This window comes from Sorex fumeus, unplaced genomic scaffold (assembly GCF_029834395.1).
Source record: "Sorex fumeus unplaced genomic scaffold, SorFum_2.1 ptg000006l, whole genome shotgun sequence".
Classification (NCBI taxonomy): domain Eukaryota; kingdom Metazoa; phylum Chordata; class Mammalia; order Eulipotyphla; family Soricidae; genus Sorex; species Sorex fumeus.
Genome location: NW_026606063.1, coordinates 27,724,464 through 27,742,172, shown reverse-complemented (window position 1 = coordinate 27,742,172; position 17,709 = coordinate 27,724,464). Strand labels below are relative to the sequence as shown.

Here is a 17,709-nt window from a genome sequence, read left to right as displayed (position 1 = left end):
GTCCTGTCGGAAACCGCACTGCAGTTTCCCACATTTTGACCACCGGTTTTGAATTAGTTATAAAACAGTATGTGGTTTCAAAGGAACTGCGTGGTTTCAAAGGAACTGCCTGTCACTGTTAAACATATGTTCTAGAATTGTAAGTAGAGTGAAATGGGAGATAGAACTGATCTGTCTCCACAGTGGAATCTTTAAAACTTTAGTACCTTGGGTTTGAGTAAGGCAAAGCTGTTTCCTTGAAATATGTTAAAACACGAGGGTAGCCGATTGGAAGGAAGAGTGGGCCTAGGTAGACTGGGTTTGACCCCAGCTCTGTTGCTTCCTCACTTTGTTTCCTAGGACAAGTTATTTGATCTCTGAGTTCCCTTTTCCTTTCAATATTATGACAAATATTACAAGACTTATAAATTAAGTGTAGGGGGAAAAATCACGTGGTATCATTTGTGCTCAGTAAAAATAAATGACATCTGTGCTGCTGTTGCTCTTGCCAGAGCTGTAGACAACATATGTTGTGTGGTTGGACTAGCTTCATTCTTAGTTTTTTTTTTTCCTTGGAGGTGAGGGGGCTTCCGGGCAGTGCTCAGGGGCCTCTCCTAGGGATTCTTGAACAACCAAGCCAGAGGGTTCAGTGCAAGGGCCTGAGGTGAGTGGTGCTTGAGCCCTGTGGTTTTAGCCGTTACTCAGGCCACTTAGGAAGTGTGCAGTGGCCCCCAGGGCTGTATGCTGCAATCCTCAGAGTGCTGAGGACAAAGAATAGCCAGCTGATGCAAGGCTAGCTCCCTGACCCCTGTGTGCTCTCGCTGCCACTGTCCGTAATTCGGCTTTCTATCTCACAGTGGGTCTTTACCTCCTTGTGACAGATCTAGTGATCTCCGTGAGAAAACTGACTGACCAGTCAGACATATATATGTACTGGTAGTGTTAGGACCAGAAACTAGGTCTTCTGGGGGGCTCTTCCTGAGGGCCACGCATATTTCAGGTGTGTGTTTGTCTTCTCTCACATTCTGAGTGTAGTCTCAGAAGTGCATTTTATATATCCAGAAATTTCAGATCCTTTTCTGAAAACAAAAAATGGAGAAGGGATAAGAGAACTAGACTTCCCTTTCCTGTGTGTCTCTTCCAGCCACATAAGACACCCACTGAAGGTCAAGGCCAAAGTGTCCGTCTGCTGGGATGGGTGTTCACAACATTCCTGATCTCAGACATCTGACTCAGAGTCAGTGACCATCCTCCATAGCTGATATTCTCCTGACACACTGCCCTGGCCCCAGGCCCCAGCATTAATGGCCAGTGGTTTTATTCCCCTGAGGGAAAGATGTGGGGTGTCATACAGCTTCCCTCTCAGCGAGGAAGTCACAGCTCTCAGCCTTGGTGGGGTTCCTGTGCAGTTTTGAGCAGCAGTTCACTTGCCCAGTTATGCCTGAAATGTAGTTGTGGTTAAAAAAAAATTTTTTTTTTAAAAGGGGGCGCTGGAGCGATAGCACAGCAGGTAGGGCGTTTGCCTTGCATGCAGCCAACCCAGGTTCGATTCCCAGCACCCATATGGTCCCCTGGGCACCGTCAGGAGTAATTCCTGAATTCAGAGCCAGAAATAACCCCTGAGCATCGCTGGGTGTGACGCAAAAAAAAAAATGTAGTTGTGGTAAAGACTGCAGTGATGAAAAACAAGACATCAAATATCCATGTATGCAGACTTTTATGATAGAATGACTTAAATTCTTCTTTTTTTTTTTTAAATATGACTCTTCGGACTCGCAGGCTGGCTTGATGGCAGAAGGGCCATCCTTGCAAGTGTGGGACTTCAGTCCCCAGAGCCACCCACAGACAGGAAGCAAAGTGTCTGTGACTGAGCTGTGTGGAACCTTCTGGGCCACCACAGAGCAAGCAGTCTCAGCACATGGCCAGGTGTGAGAGCACCACCCTAAAGCAAGAGTTCCCGATGAGAGGCGATCGAACACTAGCTCCAGGATGTGTGGGCACCACAGCTGTAAGGGCGTAGTTCTCAGCGGACACGAGTGCAGAGTGCTGCTGCCAAAGAGCATCTCAGACCAGAGCAACAGCACAAGGGGTCAGGTGCTGGCCTTGCACGTGGTCAACCCAGGTGTGATCCCTGGTACCCCATCTGGTTCCCTGAGTGCAGAACCATGAGTAAGCCCTGATCACCACCAGTTGTGGCCCCCAAACTAAAAGAATAAAGAAGAGCATCCCTTGGAACACAGCATGGCTGAGTATGTGAGCACTGCAGTCAGAGCATCTCCCCCCTTCCCATGGCGACCACCAGAGCCAACTCTGTGAGCACTGTCACCAAGGAGATGCACCCCCCAGTCATCACAGCAACAAAGGGAAGGCAAGGAAAGGGAGAAGTGGACCATTTTCACTGTGGCTGGAGGACGCTCTGGAGGTTGGTGCTGGAAAGTGTTGTTCATGAACCCCTTGCCGTCAACGTTATCATAAACCACGGCACCTAAAATAAAAATCTAAACGTTCAGCCAGCACAGAAGACAGGGAATTATTTTCCACCTCACTGTTATCTGTCCACTCTTCCCCAGTCCCTGTGACTCAAGCAGGAATCTGAGACAAGACTCACTGCATTTAGTAAGAATAACATCCTTGTGTGATGTTGATGCCCAGTGGGAAACCCAGTAACAGAGTGTTCACTCCTGAAAGTGTGGCTTTGTGGGTAAATGACAGCTAAATGCTATCAGGTGGATGCCCAGGGCTTGTTTTTTGTTTGGTTTAACATATATATATATATATACATATATATATATATACACACACACATATATTCAAACATTTAGGGGCTAGAGAGGTAATACTGGGGTTAAAGCACATGCACACAGCTGGCCCCAGTGCAGTCTCAGGCACTACCATGTATGCCCCAAAACATATCCCTCCCCGCCACCCAAACACACACACACACACACACACACACACACACACACACACACACGGACCCCAGAGGGCCAGAGAGATAGTACAGCAGGTAAAGTGCTTGCCTTGTGTGCAGCTGACCCAGGTTCAGTCCCCAGCACCCCATACAGTCCCTGAGCACTGCCAGTTTTGCAGTTGTGGCCCCAAAACTTACCTCCCCCCACACACAAAAAAAGCAAAGCATTGGTTGTATGTTTCAGGCACAAAGATGAATACTCTTGGTTTCTACCATTTAAATATACCAAGATATCAGGGTCATATTTATCAGATAAATTCAATATAAAACATGAAGTGCGAGGACTGGAAGAACCCAAAGCCAGATACCGGAGTGTAGTGTAGAATCATGGATGGTTTTCTGAGGAAGTACAAGTCTTTATGATGCATGAGAGGCAAGCGCTGAATCTGGGTCAAGGGCACAGCAGCAGACACATCAGGGCTGGACGTCTTCTGTGATCGAGGAATCAGAACCTGTGGGTGAGCTTCAGGCAGGAGAGGATCCAGCATCTCTTGGCTCGGCATCTGTGTGAGAAGTGAGTTTGCCAATTTGACGGGGGTATCTATCATTGTATAAGCCAAGGAAGAAGTTCTAGGAGATGTGGAAGAGCTGGAGATATAGGGGTACATTGCTCATCTCTTTCATGCTACTGAAGCTGATGATTTCTGCAAGGCTTGTGCCTTCCTGGTTCTCATACTTGTTTATGTAGGATATTTTTAGAAAGTTTTGCAGTTACCCCAGGGTTGGTTTTGTGGCTACCAGCTATATTCAGCTTTGTGCAACTTGCCCTTACAGATTTTCATTCAGCTAATTTGCTGAGTTCTGTTTATGACCAAGAAGCGCCTAGTGGTGAACGGGGATGGAGAGGTTGCTACACTGAACATGCATCTTCCGTTTCTCTCACAGCACATGTGGAAAATGAAGAGCAGTACACCCAGGCTTTGGAGAAGTTTGGTGGCAACTGTGTGTGCCGAGACGACCCAGATTTAGGAAGTGCGTTCTTGAAGTTCTCGGTGTTTACGAAGGAGTTGACAGCGCTTTTCAAAAACCTGGTGAGTGTCCTTGTGTGTGTGTAGTTGTCAATCAGTGTGAAATGTCCACAGTTACTTTTGGAGAAGTAGGTCAATAGAGGATAATTGGAATTTACTTGGTAAATTATAAATTTCATAGTGACTGTGATTCATTCCTAAAGGAAATGTATTTTCTTTCCCTCCCTTCCTTCCTTCCTTCCTTCCTTCCTTCCTTCCTTCCTTCTTTCTTTTCTTTTCTTTTTTTTTCTTTATTAAATTTTGGGGCATACCTGGTGATAGTCAGGGGTAACTCCTGGCTCTGTACTCAGGAAATACTCCTGGTGGTGCTCAGGGGACCATGTGAGATACCACTGTACTATCTTTTCAGCCCCAGAAATGTGTTTTCTACATAGACTTGGTCAACTTTAGAACAAATTTTATAACTTTTTTTTGGTTGTTCTAACAAGACATTAAATTCAATTCATTTTAAACATACACAGCTGTGGAACAAAACGGATAAACGCTTTCATCTTTTTAAGGGCCTCTGACTTCAATTTTAATAGTTCCTAAATTGTGTAGACTAGGTTGTTTCTCGTAATTATAGTAGGCATTTAAACTTATAATATTTAATAAATATGTTTCAGACCTGTCTTACACAGTAAGGTAACCTGTAATCAAAGCACAGAAATTACCATAAATGTAAAAAGGCCTTTTATGTTCCCAAGTGCAGAGCTTAATAAAATTTCACTTCTAAAGCAAGTAGAAATATGGTGTTGGCACTTTCTGTCTGCGGATGGTGCTTGGTAATGCAGGGAGAACGCATTTCTTTCTTGACCTCGGCAGCTATGTGCCGTGCTTGCTGTGGGAACAGAACCCAGAAGAAGTGGGTAGGCTGAGGGCTGATGTGACCCTGCCCAGTGGTTCCTCCACGAGGAACCATGTGTACTGGCATTGACCCACATCTGTCCTGTTTTTTCCTCCTCAGCTTCTCCCATAGGTCAAGGAGGACCAGACCAGGTCAGGAGCTCAATAATGCTTTCTCTGGAGTCATAAACAACAGTGCCTTTTTCCTTCCTCCTGCCAGCGAGCTCATAGCGAGTGAAAGAGCAGTTCATCATTCCTCACAGTGGCCATGGGGGCTGGTTTGTGAGCCTGGCCATAGGGGCGCAGAAACAAGGGGGTGCAGTGTATGAGGCGATAGCCAGAAGGGAAAGAAACATCACGGAGCCTCTTGGGCTCTGCACTTATAAAATATTTCCGTTGGTAGAGAGAAGAAAAGTGCCTGTCACAGGGGGAAACTGGGGACATTGGTGGTGGGAAAGGTACGCTGGTGAAAGGGCGAGAGTTGGAACATTGTGTGACTGAAACCCCATCATGAATAACTTTGTGACGGTGTATCCACTGTGATTCAATTGAAAAACAAATCATTTAAAAAATAAAATATTTCACTTGGAAATGGTAAAAATAAAATGCTGTTGCTCTGCTTAAGTTTATTTTTTAACTTGGGTTAATTTGTAATCTCATGGGCCTCTTTAATCAAGTCTGTTGTCCATTTGTACTGTTCGAGCAGGCTGACAGCTCACATGCTCCAGTGGGTCCCAGGCCCCAGCCCTGGGCAGCCCTGCTGATGGGGGTCCCCCCGCCTGAGACAGATTAGGTCTTTCACAGGCAACGCTGGAGAAAACTCTCAGGCTCAAGTCCTCTAGATGCTTAACCTGTGGGGGGCTCTGTGGTGAAAGACATCAGCCTCTGTGTCGTCTCCCAGACACTCCGTGGATAAATCCCTTCTATGCATACAAAGCTACCAGCCGGCTTTTTAGTGCCCAGCTCTTAAATATGAATGAGGTGGTCTCTTGAAATGAAAGGCACCAAAATTAACAGAGGGGAAAACAAAAGTTGGAGGTAACAAAGATAATGTAAAGAGCAAATGAAAACATGAAAGAAACTGTATTTAATTCCTCTGGGAAATGGGATAAGACATTGTACCCAGGAAGGAAGAAAGGGATGCAGTTTGTTGTTAAAGACCGGAAGGAGACAAAGTAAAAAAAAAAAAAAGTTTTTAAAAATTCAAATCCAAGGGGAGGCTGAAGATATAGCACAGGGGTTAATTTGATTTTGAGTTTGATTTCTGGCAACACAACTGGTTCCCTGAGCCTGATCGGGAGTGATCCCTGAGTGCAGAGCCAGGAGTAAGCCCTGAGCACAGCTGGGTATGGTCCAGAACGAAAAACAATCCAGTGGGAATGAGAAAATATTTTTTAAAATAAATAAGTCCAGTGACAAAGGTTAGAGTAAAAGAAATTACCCAGAAGATAGATCCAAAAAGGAAAAAAGTGGGAAATACATAAAAGATGAGCTGAGGCTTCTCCCTCGAGGGCCAGCATCCCATTGGTAGGCATTTAAGCAAAACAAAACAAAGGAATAGAAACGGGTGAACATGGAGAACAAAAGACATTCTCTGACGCCAAGGCTCTGCATCGCCTTGTGGAAGGGCTCCCGGGCCCGGTGCTGATGCGAGGACTCAATATGGGGATCTGTGGGGAATGGCCCCAGAGCTTCCAGCCATGCAGAAAGCGAGTTCAGAATCCCCAGCGCAGCAGCAGACATCTCAGCATTAATGATGCCGACTCTGCATCGCTGAACGGGGCCTGCTGCTGCAAAGGAACCTAATTTAGCCTGTCATTCTGCCCTGATCCCTCCTGAGCGAGAGAGGAAAGTGTTTCCAGAAACAAAAATCCTAGAGGTCGATGCCCATGCCTCGCTGCTCTGGAACTCCTAGAGGATGAATTTTAGCAAAAGAAAGAGGGAAGCCAAGAGAGGGACATACAAGCCAGGGAAGCAAGCAGCGATTGCTGCAGGGTCCGGGAGGTCTGAACAGGAGGCGCAGAGGCCAGCAGCCCTTGTTACAGTCTCAGATGATGTCTCTCAGGTTCCTCCTGCAGCACAGCACACGCGTGGGACCTGGAAGCACCTGGCTTCTCCTCAGGGGGCATTGTGGGCAGCTGCAGAGTAGAGCAGCTGCCACTGCTGCTTTTCTTGATGTTCTTCTGCGAAGCCAAATACCAGGCAAGGCCTGGACACTGTAGCAGGCACATTGACCACTGCGCACAGCTTTGGCCACTCTCAGCATTTAAATCCTAGCAAGGTCCAGTCACTCTGTGCTTTCTGTGGGAAATTTCCAGACAGCCACATCTCTGGGTGGTGAGCGCTGGTTCGGTATGCAGGTATCCTAGTTCACTTGCTCTTTCTAGCACCTAGAGAGAGCTTGTGTCTTTGCAGCTGACAAGCGCACACAGCAGGCAACTTAAGTCCAAAGAAGAATCTGACTGCTCACATCCAGGTCTTAAAATCCAAGCCCATTTCGTTTTGACATTATAAAGGAACTCAGGACCTCACAGCAATATACTGGGAGAAGGAGGAAGAGGAGCAGGAGGAGGAGATGGAGACAGAGAAGGAAACGAAGGGCAGGAGAAAAGTGTGGCTTAGAAACACAGCATGGAGCGGCGGCACTGCCCTGGCCTTGGAGAGGTCAGGTGCCTCAGTTTCCTCATCTTGAAACAGGAATGAGAAAGCTAAGCCTGCCTCGCTGGGCTGAGAGAAAAGGAAATACCAGGAAAGGCTGTTTATCACATAAAGACACAGAGTACCTGGGTGACGTTTCATTGGTAGGGTTTGTTGCCTTATTTAAGATCAGGTGATCGTAGCATTAAGTCCTCGTGTGATACTTGAGTTTTGACTTTGACTTCATGGAGCTAGAATTGTTGATCGTCCTGTTTCCCAGCACAGATGGGTTAGAAAGATTTCGCCTTCCCCCGCTGCTCCAGGCCAGAGAGCTGTCCCTCCAGCCACAGGAGGATGCTTCTGTCACAAGAGCTGGTGACAGGAGAACGCCCCTTTCCTGGACCATGCTTACTCCTTGCTTTCGGTCAGACCTGTCCTTATCTCTTCCTTTCCCAGCTTTGCATTTGCTTTTCCTTGGGCATTTAAAAAAAAAAAAGTTTGAGTTCTGTCAGGCTAACATTCTCGGTTCTGCCCCTTGTCCAAAGAGAACACTTGACCCTTACAGGCATTATTAGAGCTTGAAACAGTGTTTACAGAGCAGGTGGAATATCTTTAAAGAAAGGCTAACTCTATATGAGGTGAGATTTTCTTACTACTGGGTGAGAATCTCACCTCAGAAAAAGTCTACAAATTTCCTCTGCAGTTATACACGATAAAGGGAGAACCGAGGCAGCTCGAGAAATAATAACGTGTGAAATTAAACTGGTTGTAAAAGCAGTGCAGATTCTCAGATCCTTTTCCTGGACCGGATTGAATGTGAGAATCCTGGAAAGACGTTCCAAAGACCACTTCTGAGCTGAGAAGTGACTGTTTAGCAAGTCCTGCAATAAAAGGTGGATTTCTGGTAGGTCGGTTACAGATGTTCCTGTCTCTGGTGCCCGAGAACTGGTGATGAGAGACGCACCCCAAGTCCCCAGAAGCAGCTCTTGGTGGACCTGGGTCCAGTAGGTGGAGTCTCCAGTGTGAAATCGGGGGATGACTCTAGGGATTTTCACTCACAGCCAATGAGGAACTTAGAATTTCCAACCAACAGGGCTGGAACAATAGCACAGTGGGTAGGGTGTTTGCCTTGTGTTGTTGAGACCCAGCTCTTAGTAACACAGTAGGAAGAGATCAGGCTTCAGCACTCTCAGCTCAACTCTGCTACTCCATAGCCCACTTGTGTGATTTGGGACCAGAGTCTGTGATTAACCAGCCCTTTGTTGCCCTTGTCTGTTTTATGGGTATAATACCACTTTTCAGGAAGGTTTCCATGAGAGTCAGCGGTGCTGGTGAATGTTTCTTCATCCTGTTTACACAGTATGCCTGGTTTTCCAGAATTTTTCTGCTTTGGGAACCTCTTTTTTCAGATGAGTGTCCTCAGGGATGAGTGTAGAAAACTGGTTCTTGAACCAGCCAAATAGATGCTGCCTCAGGACTGGCTTAAATTAACAGCAAGTACATTTGCTAGAAATATTTTTCCACCTGATTTTCATCTGCCTTCTGCGTCACCTTCTGCCCAAATGTCACTTCCAAAAAGGTCTTCCTGACTACTGTTTGAAAGGGTACTGTCTATGAGTAATCATAGCAGCTTAATTGGTGCTATTTTTAGTAGCCCTGGCCCCCAACTGGAAACAGCTCAGAAGTCAGTTAGACTGGAGATGTGTCCTGAAGAATAGAGCCCTTTCCAAGTATGAGGTACTGGGTTTGATCTGCAACATCCATTATTGGCCAATGATGAAATACTGCTCAGCAAGAAAAGGGAATGAGCTATTACTGCAACAACGTGTATGGATCTCAAAGCAATAATGGTCCATCTCAAAAGCAGTTATAAAAGATGTGTACAAACATACTGTATAATTTTGTATATAGGACAATCTAGAAGTAGCTACAGAAGCAAACCCATGGTTTCCTGGGACTGCACCTTGTGAAGTGAGGAGCTGGGAGATGGGTTTACTGAGAACAGAAGGAAACTGGAGGGGACAGTTTTGTTCATTTTTCTGAATTGTGGCAATGGTTTCAGGGTATATCCAGGCCAGAGCTTAATGTATTGGACATTTTAAATTGTATATGATTCAGAAAAAACTGGTTACTTTTTTTTTTTTAAGACATTAGTCTAAAACATTGGTATTCAGTAGAACTTTTTGCACTGATGGTAATGTTCTCTTATTCTCTCCAGTGTTAGAAGCCATTAGAATGGGTTTTTTTCAAGGTTATGTTCTCTCTTGCACATGTATTCCTATCTCGCCTCTGTTTTTTCCTGTCTGGAAAACACTGTCCCCTCCCCTCTAAATTTCTTTCAATAAAGTTGTTTTTGCTTCACTATTTTTTTAAAAAAAAAGGAAGTCATTAGCACACATATCTTTTGAGTACTTAAAATATGACTAGTGAGATTGAGGAACTCAGTTTTTAATGATAACTTGATCAGTTTTGTTTGACAGGTAATGGGGTACAGGGGCAAATAGCACCTTGCTGTGACACCCTCGCCCCCCCCAACACCCTCACCCCCTCAAAAGTCTTAGGCTTTAGCTCCTTGACACAACTAGAAGCTTCCAACTTGTGAGAACTGTCCCTGCAAAGCGGAGTTTTTGCATTGGCAAGGAAACTTAAGGACACTTAAGAATGCTGTAATTAAGATAGTACAGTGGATAGGGCCTTGCCTTGCATGCTGCTGAATTGGGTTGGATCCCCGGCATTCTGTATAGTCCCCCCTGAGCCCCACCAGGAATGTTTCCTGAGTGCAGGACCAGAAGTTAGCCCTGAGCATTGCCAGGTGTGGCCCTCAAACCAAAAATCATCAACGAAAAGAATGCCCTAATTAAAGCTGTGAGGTGTGAGGGCCTTTCTTAGCTTTGTACTCTGCTGTGATGTCAGTTTGCTTTTCTTTGAAGTTCCCATTTAACACTGATTAAGCAGTAATTACTCCAGCTGGGGAAGAAATAACCACAGGGGCAGAGCAACAACATATATAGCCAGTAGGGCACTTGCTTTGGTGCCCGACCTGGGTTCAATCCCCATAACCCCATATGGAACCCCAAGCACTGCTAGGACTAATTCCTGAGTGCAGAGCCAGGAATAACCCCTGAGCATTGCCTGGTATGACCCGAAAACAACCCCACTCCCTGCAAAAAAAGAAAGAGAGGGAAGGAAAGTGAAAGAACCAATGAATGAATGAAAAGTTTGACTCTTTGTATTAATTAGATCATGAGCCAGAAGTTAGGAAGATTCTGCCCAGTATCTTTATTTTGTTCATTTGGGTTCACTCTTTTCATTGCCCCCACAGGAATCTTGCCGAGACCCTGGCCTCTCTCTCCATAGTTGCTTTGGGGGTAGGTCATTTAGCATATCAGACAACTTTTACGAAGTCATGGAGTGATAGATAGCACAGCGGGTAGGGCGTTTGCCTTGCACGCAGCCAACATGGTCAACCCAGGATCGATTCCTCCGCCTCTCTTGGAGAGCCCGGCAAGCTATTGAGAGTATCTTGCCCGCACGGCAAAGCCTGGCAAGCTACCCATGAAGTATTCGATATGCCAAACACAGTAACAATTGTCACAATGGAGACGTTACTGGGCCTGCTCGAGCAAATCGATGAACAACGGGAGGACAGTGACAGTGACAGTGACCCTAAGGTTAGAATCTAAGGAGTAAAACAGTGGAAATGCTACGTTTCCACATATTCTCTCAGGATGCTGCCACCTGGGAAAGATTGGAAAGCACTGCTAACTGTACTGCCTAACTCAGAAGTCATGGAGGTTCCTGAGGAAGTGGGCATGGCCCAGTACTGCATGGTAGGGCTGGTTAGAGAGTTGGCTAGTTCAGCCGCTGATGGTGACCAGTGACTCAGCCTAAGATGCTTGTGAGGCAGTTGCCTCTGGGAACAAAAGTGGGTGAGGGGTGGGGTGCGGCAGCATGGGAACCAGCCAGAAAGGTTTTTAGACAGTCCAAAAGTGACCAAGCTACAAATCAGGGGATTTTAAGAAAAACAGGAAGAAGAGCATGGAAGACGGCCCTGAGTTGGCTATATAACACCCCTTCCCTACCCCTCCGCTTATCTCCCATCTGTATTTACTAATCAGCTGTGGCTTTGGCCTGTGAAGGTTGTTCTTGTTATCTGATAGCTCTGTCTCTCTGCCCCCTCGCCGACTGAATCACTTTATTTCACTCAGTCATTTCATTTGTGAGATTGCAAGGCCTTTGAGTACACTTCCTGACTCATCTTGTTAGCCACATCCAGGTGAACCCTGGAAATGCACAGAGGAGAGAGGAACGAGAGGAGGGCTTTTACCGTAATTGCTCTTGGTATTCCATCCTCGCTAAGTGATGAAGATTAGTGATTTGCACACAGATTGGGTTCGCTGTTTCCAAAAGCCACTTTGTGTAATAGCCATGTGAAAAGTCACAGTGTAATGGAAGGCCCAAAGCGGGCTTGATGCTGAGGAAAATAATCGGGTTGGGTTACGCAGGGATAATATAATTCTTGCCCTACATGATAAAATTCTCATTACTTATAAATTGAGGTGGCAGCCGCCTGGGCACAGAGGTGTGCCATCATTCACCTTTGGGCCATGGTTTTCATCTTTACCAGAAAGTGAAGCAGGTCCTAGAGTGGAGGGAGCCCTCACCTGGCCCGGCTGCTCCCATAAACGTTCAGGAGGGTTGGGGATGGTTGCCTGCCTCAGCCGCATCCAACCCGCAGGGCACCTGTGCTCTGCACCTCGGACGGAACAGTCATTTCCTGGGACGTTCCCTCTGAGTCACAGCCTCCCTGCCAGTGGGGCCCGTTCACAGGCATGTAAGGAATGGCACAGGCAGGCTGAGTCGAATGCCTGGGACGGTGGAAGCGTCATCAGAAAATCTAAGATGGGCTTTATTTATTTATTTATTTGGGGGGATAATAGTTTCCTTTTGGAAAACCCAACTTTAATGAGGTATGTTTTACTAATATCAATAACTCCCCCAACTTTGGTGTTCGAGTTGGCAATATCTTTTCTTTTTGTTTTTCTTTCTTTTGTTTTGTTGTTGTTGTTGGTGGTGGTGGTGGTTTTCTTTTGGGTGTCAAAACCTGCGATACTCAGGGGTTCTTCCTGGATCTGTACTCAGGAATCACTCCTGGCTTGGGCGACCATACGGGATGCCGGGGTTCAGACGTAGTCAGCTGCATGCAAGGCAAGCATCCCACCCACTGTCCAATCTCTCCACCCCCCACCCCAGTTGGTAACTTATGATAAGTACTAAGAGGGCAGCCATCGCCATGAATTTGGGGACATTTTTTTGCCCTCCTCCACCCATTCCCGTACCTCTCAGTGCTAGTCCTCATTCCTTTCCCTTACCCCAGACAATCACTAAGCTATTTTCTGCCTCAGTGATTTAGCTAATTATTTTCCAATTAGAGAAGTAACAGTTACCTATTTTAGATCATTTGAATGGCTCCTAAAAGGACAATCATAGTCAAGGACAGAATTCCCCTAGTAGACCCAGTATCAGGATGCCTTTTTGATATTCCCTTCCAGGCTGCCCCTCTCCTAACAGGGTGATAGCGGGCCGAAAAGATAGCACAGTGAGCAGGCACTTGCTTCGTACATAACCGACACATGTTCAATCCCTGGCACTCCATGTAGTTCTCTGAGCACCACCAGGAGTGATCCCTGAGTGCAGAGTTAGGAGTAAGCCCTGAGCACCGCTGGGTGTGATCCCCCCAGTCCCCAACCAAAAGAACGTGATAGGTTCCTGTGTTTAGCTGCAGGCCACCTCACCAGGCGAGGCTCATGTATTCATCCTTTCCTTTACTTTTCCATAAGCAAGACCAATTTTGTTCTACCCTTCTAGAACCTGTCTCTATGCTCCTGCTCAGCAAAGGTGTCCCTGGTGTCCTTGCTAAAAGCACTTTTGTCTTCTTGAAAATTCCATGCCGTTTCATTTGTAGTTCTTTGAGTTTCCAGAGGGCAGTTTCTTTATGTGATTCATCATCTATTAGGAGCCATTGAATTCCTAAGATTCCAGTTCTATTTCATCTTTTATCTTCTAAGCCCCCCTGCATCTCCCCAGCATCCCCTCATGCCATTCTTTGTAGTGTTCCTCACACCTGTGATGGCTGTTGTTTTACGCTCACCTCCAGTCTGTGGAACCTTGTCCCCAGGATCTATCCCAGGAAGGTCACGCTCAGCATAAATGAATGAAAAGCAGATGGCCGAAAGTGTTTTGATGGTTTGAATTTCACTCTTTCCCACCTCTAGTGTTTCACTCTGGGTACCAAAGCTCGGTTTTTCTCCCAGGCCCATAATATATGCCATCAGTACCTAGGTTTCTATTTGAATTAAGTAACAGTAGTCTTAAAATAAATACATAAACCAAACTGTGACTGATAATCTGTCATCTGCTGTGTGTAATCTTGTTTAATTTACTCATTATTGTATTTGATTATATATACACTTAAAAAAAACCCTCAACAAGTGAAAGAGCATTTGCTTTGCATATGTGAGGTTATGGGTTGAATCCCTAACTACACACAAACACACACACACACAGAACACACACAACACACACACCAATAACCCACCAGAATTCTTCCCAGGAACACACGTGTGTGTATGTGTCTCACCTGTCAGGGGTCAAGGGGTTGACCTTGACATCTCTGCAGTGTTTGATGGACCATATGCAGTGATGGGGATCAAACCCAGACCTTTTGGACCCTCCAACATGTGCTTCAGCCCACTGAGAGCTCTCTCTGGCCCAGAAATAAAATTTTGAATCTAAACATTGTGGTTATATCCATTGTGCAGTGTTCAGAATTGTCCAGGGGGATGCTCCCTGTTGGCCTTTTTTTGCTCCCCATGTCATGACCTTTCTCTAGAATCGATCCACTTAATGCTGACTGCAGGCATAGCTTCCTGTGCATATGGAGTGAATGGACACTGCTCAGGGAAGTTAGCCTTCTTTATGAGCTCAGGTCAGCCTGCCTGGCTACCCACGCCAAAGCCAGGTATTTTTTTCCCCACAGGAAGGCACTACTGCCTCTAAAGAGTGCAATATGATGTGCATGAAATATCTCAGAATTTTTGCTTAATTTCTGATATGTACATATTTGTTCTTCCTCTGAGATGGCAAGCATCCTGAACATCATGTCTTATTTTATCTTTGTAGCCAGCTTGCTGTTGTCTACAAAGAGGAACTCAATTGATGCATGATAAATGAATGAATGAATCCACATAGGCCTTTGTCATGCTATGTTTAATTAAATGCATGAATGTTTCTGAAGCCTCTCTAAATTTTCTCTGGATGCTCAGAATATTTGGGTACATTAATTCAATAATTTTGAAGCATCAAACTGAGCCAACTCTTGAGCTAGGTGCAATGGAGAAGGTTAAAATGAAGTGCAGTTGAAGCTACGCTTTCAACTTGATGGTGTTAGGTTGTCCAGCTGGAATATAGGGTAGAACCTGCCAAGTCTGGACCAGAGAGATAATACAGTGAGTAGGACAATTGCTAATACATGGCTATCCCAGGATCTATACCTGGAATGATATGGTCCCCTGAGCCCAGCCTGGAGTGATTTCTAAGTGCAGAGCCAGTTGTAAGCACTGAGCACAGACAACTGTCACTCTTAAGCCAAAAAATACAATGAAAAACCTGAAAGTACTGTAAGCATTTTTTAAAAGAAAATATTGAGGATTGGGTGGAGATCAGTTTCAGCTGGGATATTAATTCAGATTAAACTGGAGATATTAACCGAGAAGGTGGCATTTGAGTAAGCTTTGAACATTAGGGCTCTAGGGAGAAACACACTGCGCATGTGTTCAGATTAAGAAAGCCAAAAGCAGCAAAGGCTTCCATCTGACCAAAAAATGAAGCCGAAAAGTGACAGATGAAGTTGCATTCTGGAGGGTCTTCAATACTAGAATAAGTTTAGTCTTTCTTAAGTACATTCTCCCAACTCGATCTGTAAGGAACTGTGCAGGAGGGCCATGGCCAGGAAGGGACTGGGAGATGGTGGTCAGTAGCAAGGGAATCCAGTGCTTTATCCCCGAAAGGGCCAGTGAGGTCCAGCAGACTAACAGGGTAAAGTGGGAAAATGGGGGAAGGAGCAGAGCGAGTGTGGAGCAGAGCAGAGAGCAAGCAGAGATGATGTCCTAAGAGGACGTTGGAGAACAGCATCAAAGGAATAAAGGTTGGAGGGGTGGGGTGTGGGGATGGGAGTGACACCTGTGCAGTTACCACCAGGCTGCCAGGAGGGTTCATGGAAATGGAGCCAGGGCAGACTTGCATGGGGACGTGTTTCTTCCTTCCACTGTTGGCCGGAGAAGTCAGGGAGGGCTGGCCCAGAGGGATTATTCATTGGCACACCCTTTGTTTTGTCACTATTCCTTCTTGTCATTCCTTGGAACTGCCTTAAACTCAGCTTTTCAGTATTTAAAAATTTAACTCCTAAGGCTATTTCCAGCAAGTCACTACTTGAGGTGATGACAAATGTTGAGTTAATATCCTCATCTTAGCTAGGACAAAAGTTAATCCAAAAGGTGTTTATCTGAAATGATGGTCATTAATCCATCATGTATTTGACAGGGCTGGAGCGGGTAGGGCATTTGCCTTGAACACGGCCAACCCGGTCGACTTGAGTTCGATTCCTCCACCTTCGACTCCTCCGCCCCTCTTGGAGAGCCCCACAAGCTACTGAGAGTATCTTGCCTGCACAGCAAAGCTTGGCAAGCTACTCATGATGTATTTGATATTCCAAAAACAGTAACAACAAGTCTCACAATGTTACTGGGCCCGCTCCAGCAAATCGATGAACAACTGGAAGACAGTGATATTATTTGACAGGACTGGTGGTGGTTGGTACAGATATTACTATAGTTGTTTTCAAGCAAACTTTTTTTCATTTTGATATGTAAATACAAAATACTTAATGGAAATCAGACCCCTATAATGTTTTTAAAAAGTGTACCTATTGGGTATTTCTATTTAGGATAGCACTTTATAGCACTGTCCTCCCGTTGTTCATTGACTTGCTCGAGCGAACCCAGTAATAAAAAATTTTGTTTGTTGAATTGTAAGAATGAATTTAAGGCTCCACAGCCTTACTCTTGCCTTCGCCTTCTCTAGCCCCCAAATTGGGACACATGTAACCCAAGTGGCACATTACCAGCCCTAACAGAGCTGTCTGGCAGATGTGGTGACATCTGAACCTAGGGAGACGAATCAAGTGTATCTATTTACTCTCCCATTGGAGGGACCCTCATAGGGTGTAGACCACAGGCTTGTCTGTGCCCGAAGGGTCTTTCTACTAACAGCTCCTTGTCTTTGATTTATTCACACTTAAGTAGCCAGTGGGCTGACCTTGCTTCCTATGTCCTTCCAGTGTGTCAGGAGAGTTGTTTCCACTTGATCTAATCCATCATGACAACTTGTTTCACCACCAGATTCTGGCCTTCTTGCTACAGGGAGACAAACAGGAGCCCTCACTCTTCTTTCTCTGGTAGTGAGCAGGCACGCACGCACACACACCACACACACACACACACACACACACACACACACATACACACTTTAAAAAAATTTTTTAAAATCAAATCACTGTGAGATAGTTACAAAGCTTTCATGATTGAGTTTCATTTTCAGTCAGAGTGATCGAACACCCAACCCTGCACCATTCTTGCTTTCCCACCATCAATGTCCCTGAGTATCGCTCCTGCCACCCCCACTCACCCCACTCCACCCCACCCCTGCCTCTATGGCAGGCAGTTTCCTTCTTACTCTCTACTTTAGGGCATTATGGTTTACAGTACAGATAGTGAAAGGTCATCATTTTTTGTCCTTTGTCTACTTTGAGCATACATCTCACATCCTGAGCGATCCCTCCAGCCATCATTGACTTAGTGATCCCTTCTCTATCCTAACTGCCTTCTCCCTGAGCATTTGAGGCAGGCTTCCAACCATGGAGCAATCCTCCTGGCCCATGTCTCTACTGTCCTTGGGTATTAGTCTCATATTGCTATTTTATCTTCCACAAATGAGTGCAGTCATTCTTCATCTGTCCCTTTTTTTCTGACTTATTTCTATTAGCATGATACTCTCCATGTCCATCTACTTATAGGAAAATTTCATGACTTCATCTTTTCTAACACCTGCATATATTCCATTGTGTAGATGTACCTTTGTTTCATTAACCAGTTGTCTGTTCTAGGACACTCAGGTTGTTTCCAGATTCTGGCTATTGTGAATAGTGCTGCA

At 45.6% G+C, this 17,709-nt stretch overlaps 1 protein-coding gene across 4 annotated transcripts in view; it reads left to right on the top strand.

Annotated features, from left to right (window-relative positions):
• ASAP2 (ArfGAP with SH3 domain, ankyrin repeat and PH domain 2) overlaps nt 1-17,709 on the top strand; it is a 187,503-nt gene that overhangs the window by 89,324 nt on the left and 80,470 nt on the right. For all 4 annotated transcript variants that reach the window (XM_056123012.1, XM_056123002.1, XM_056122995.1 and 1 more), the window contains exon 3: nt 3,836-3,981. In XM_056123012.1, the coding sequence (XP_055978987.1) occupies nt 3,836-3,981 (146 nt within the window). The remainder of the gene's footprint in view (nt 1-3,835; nt 3,982-17,709) is intronic.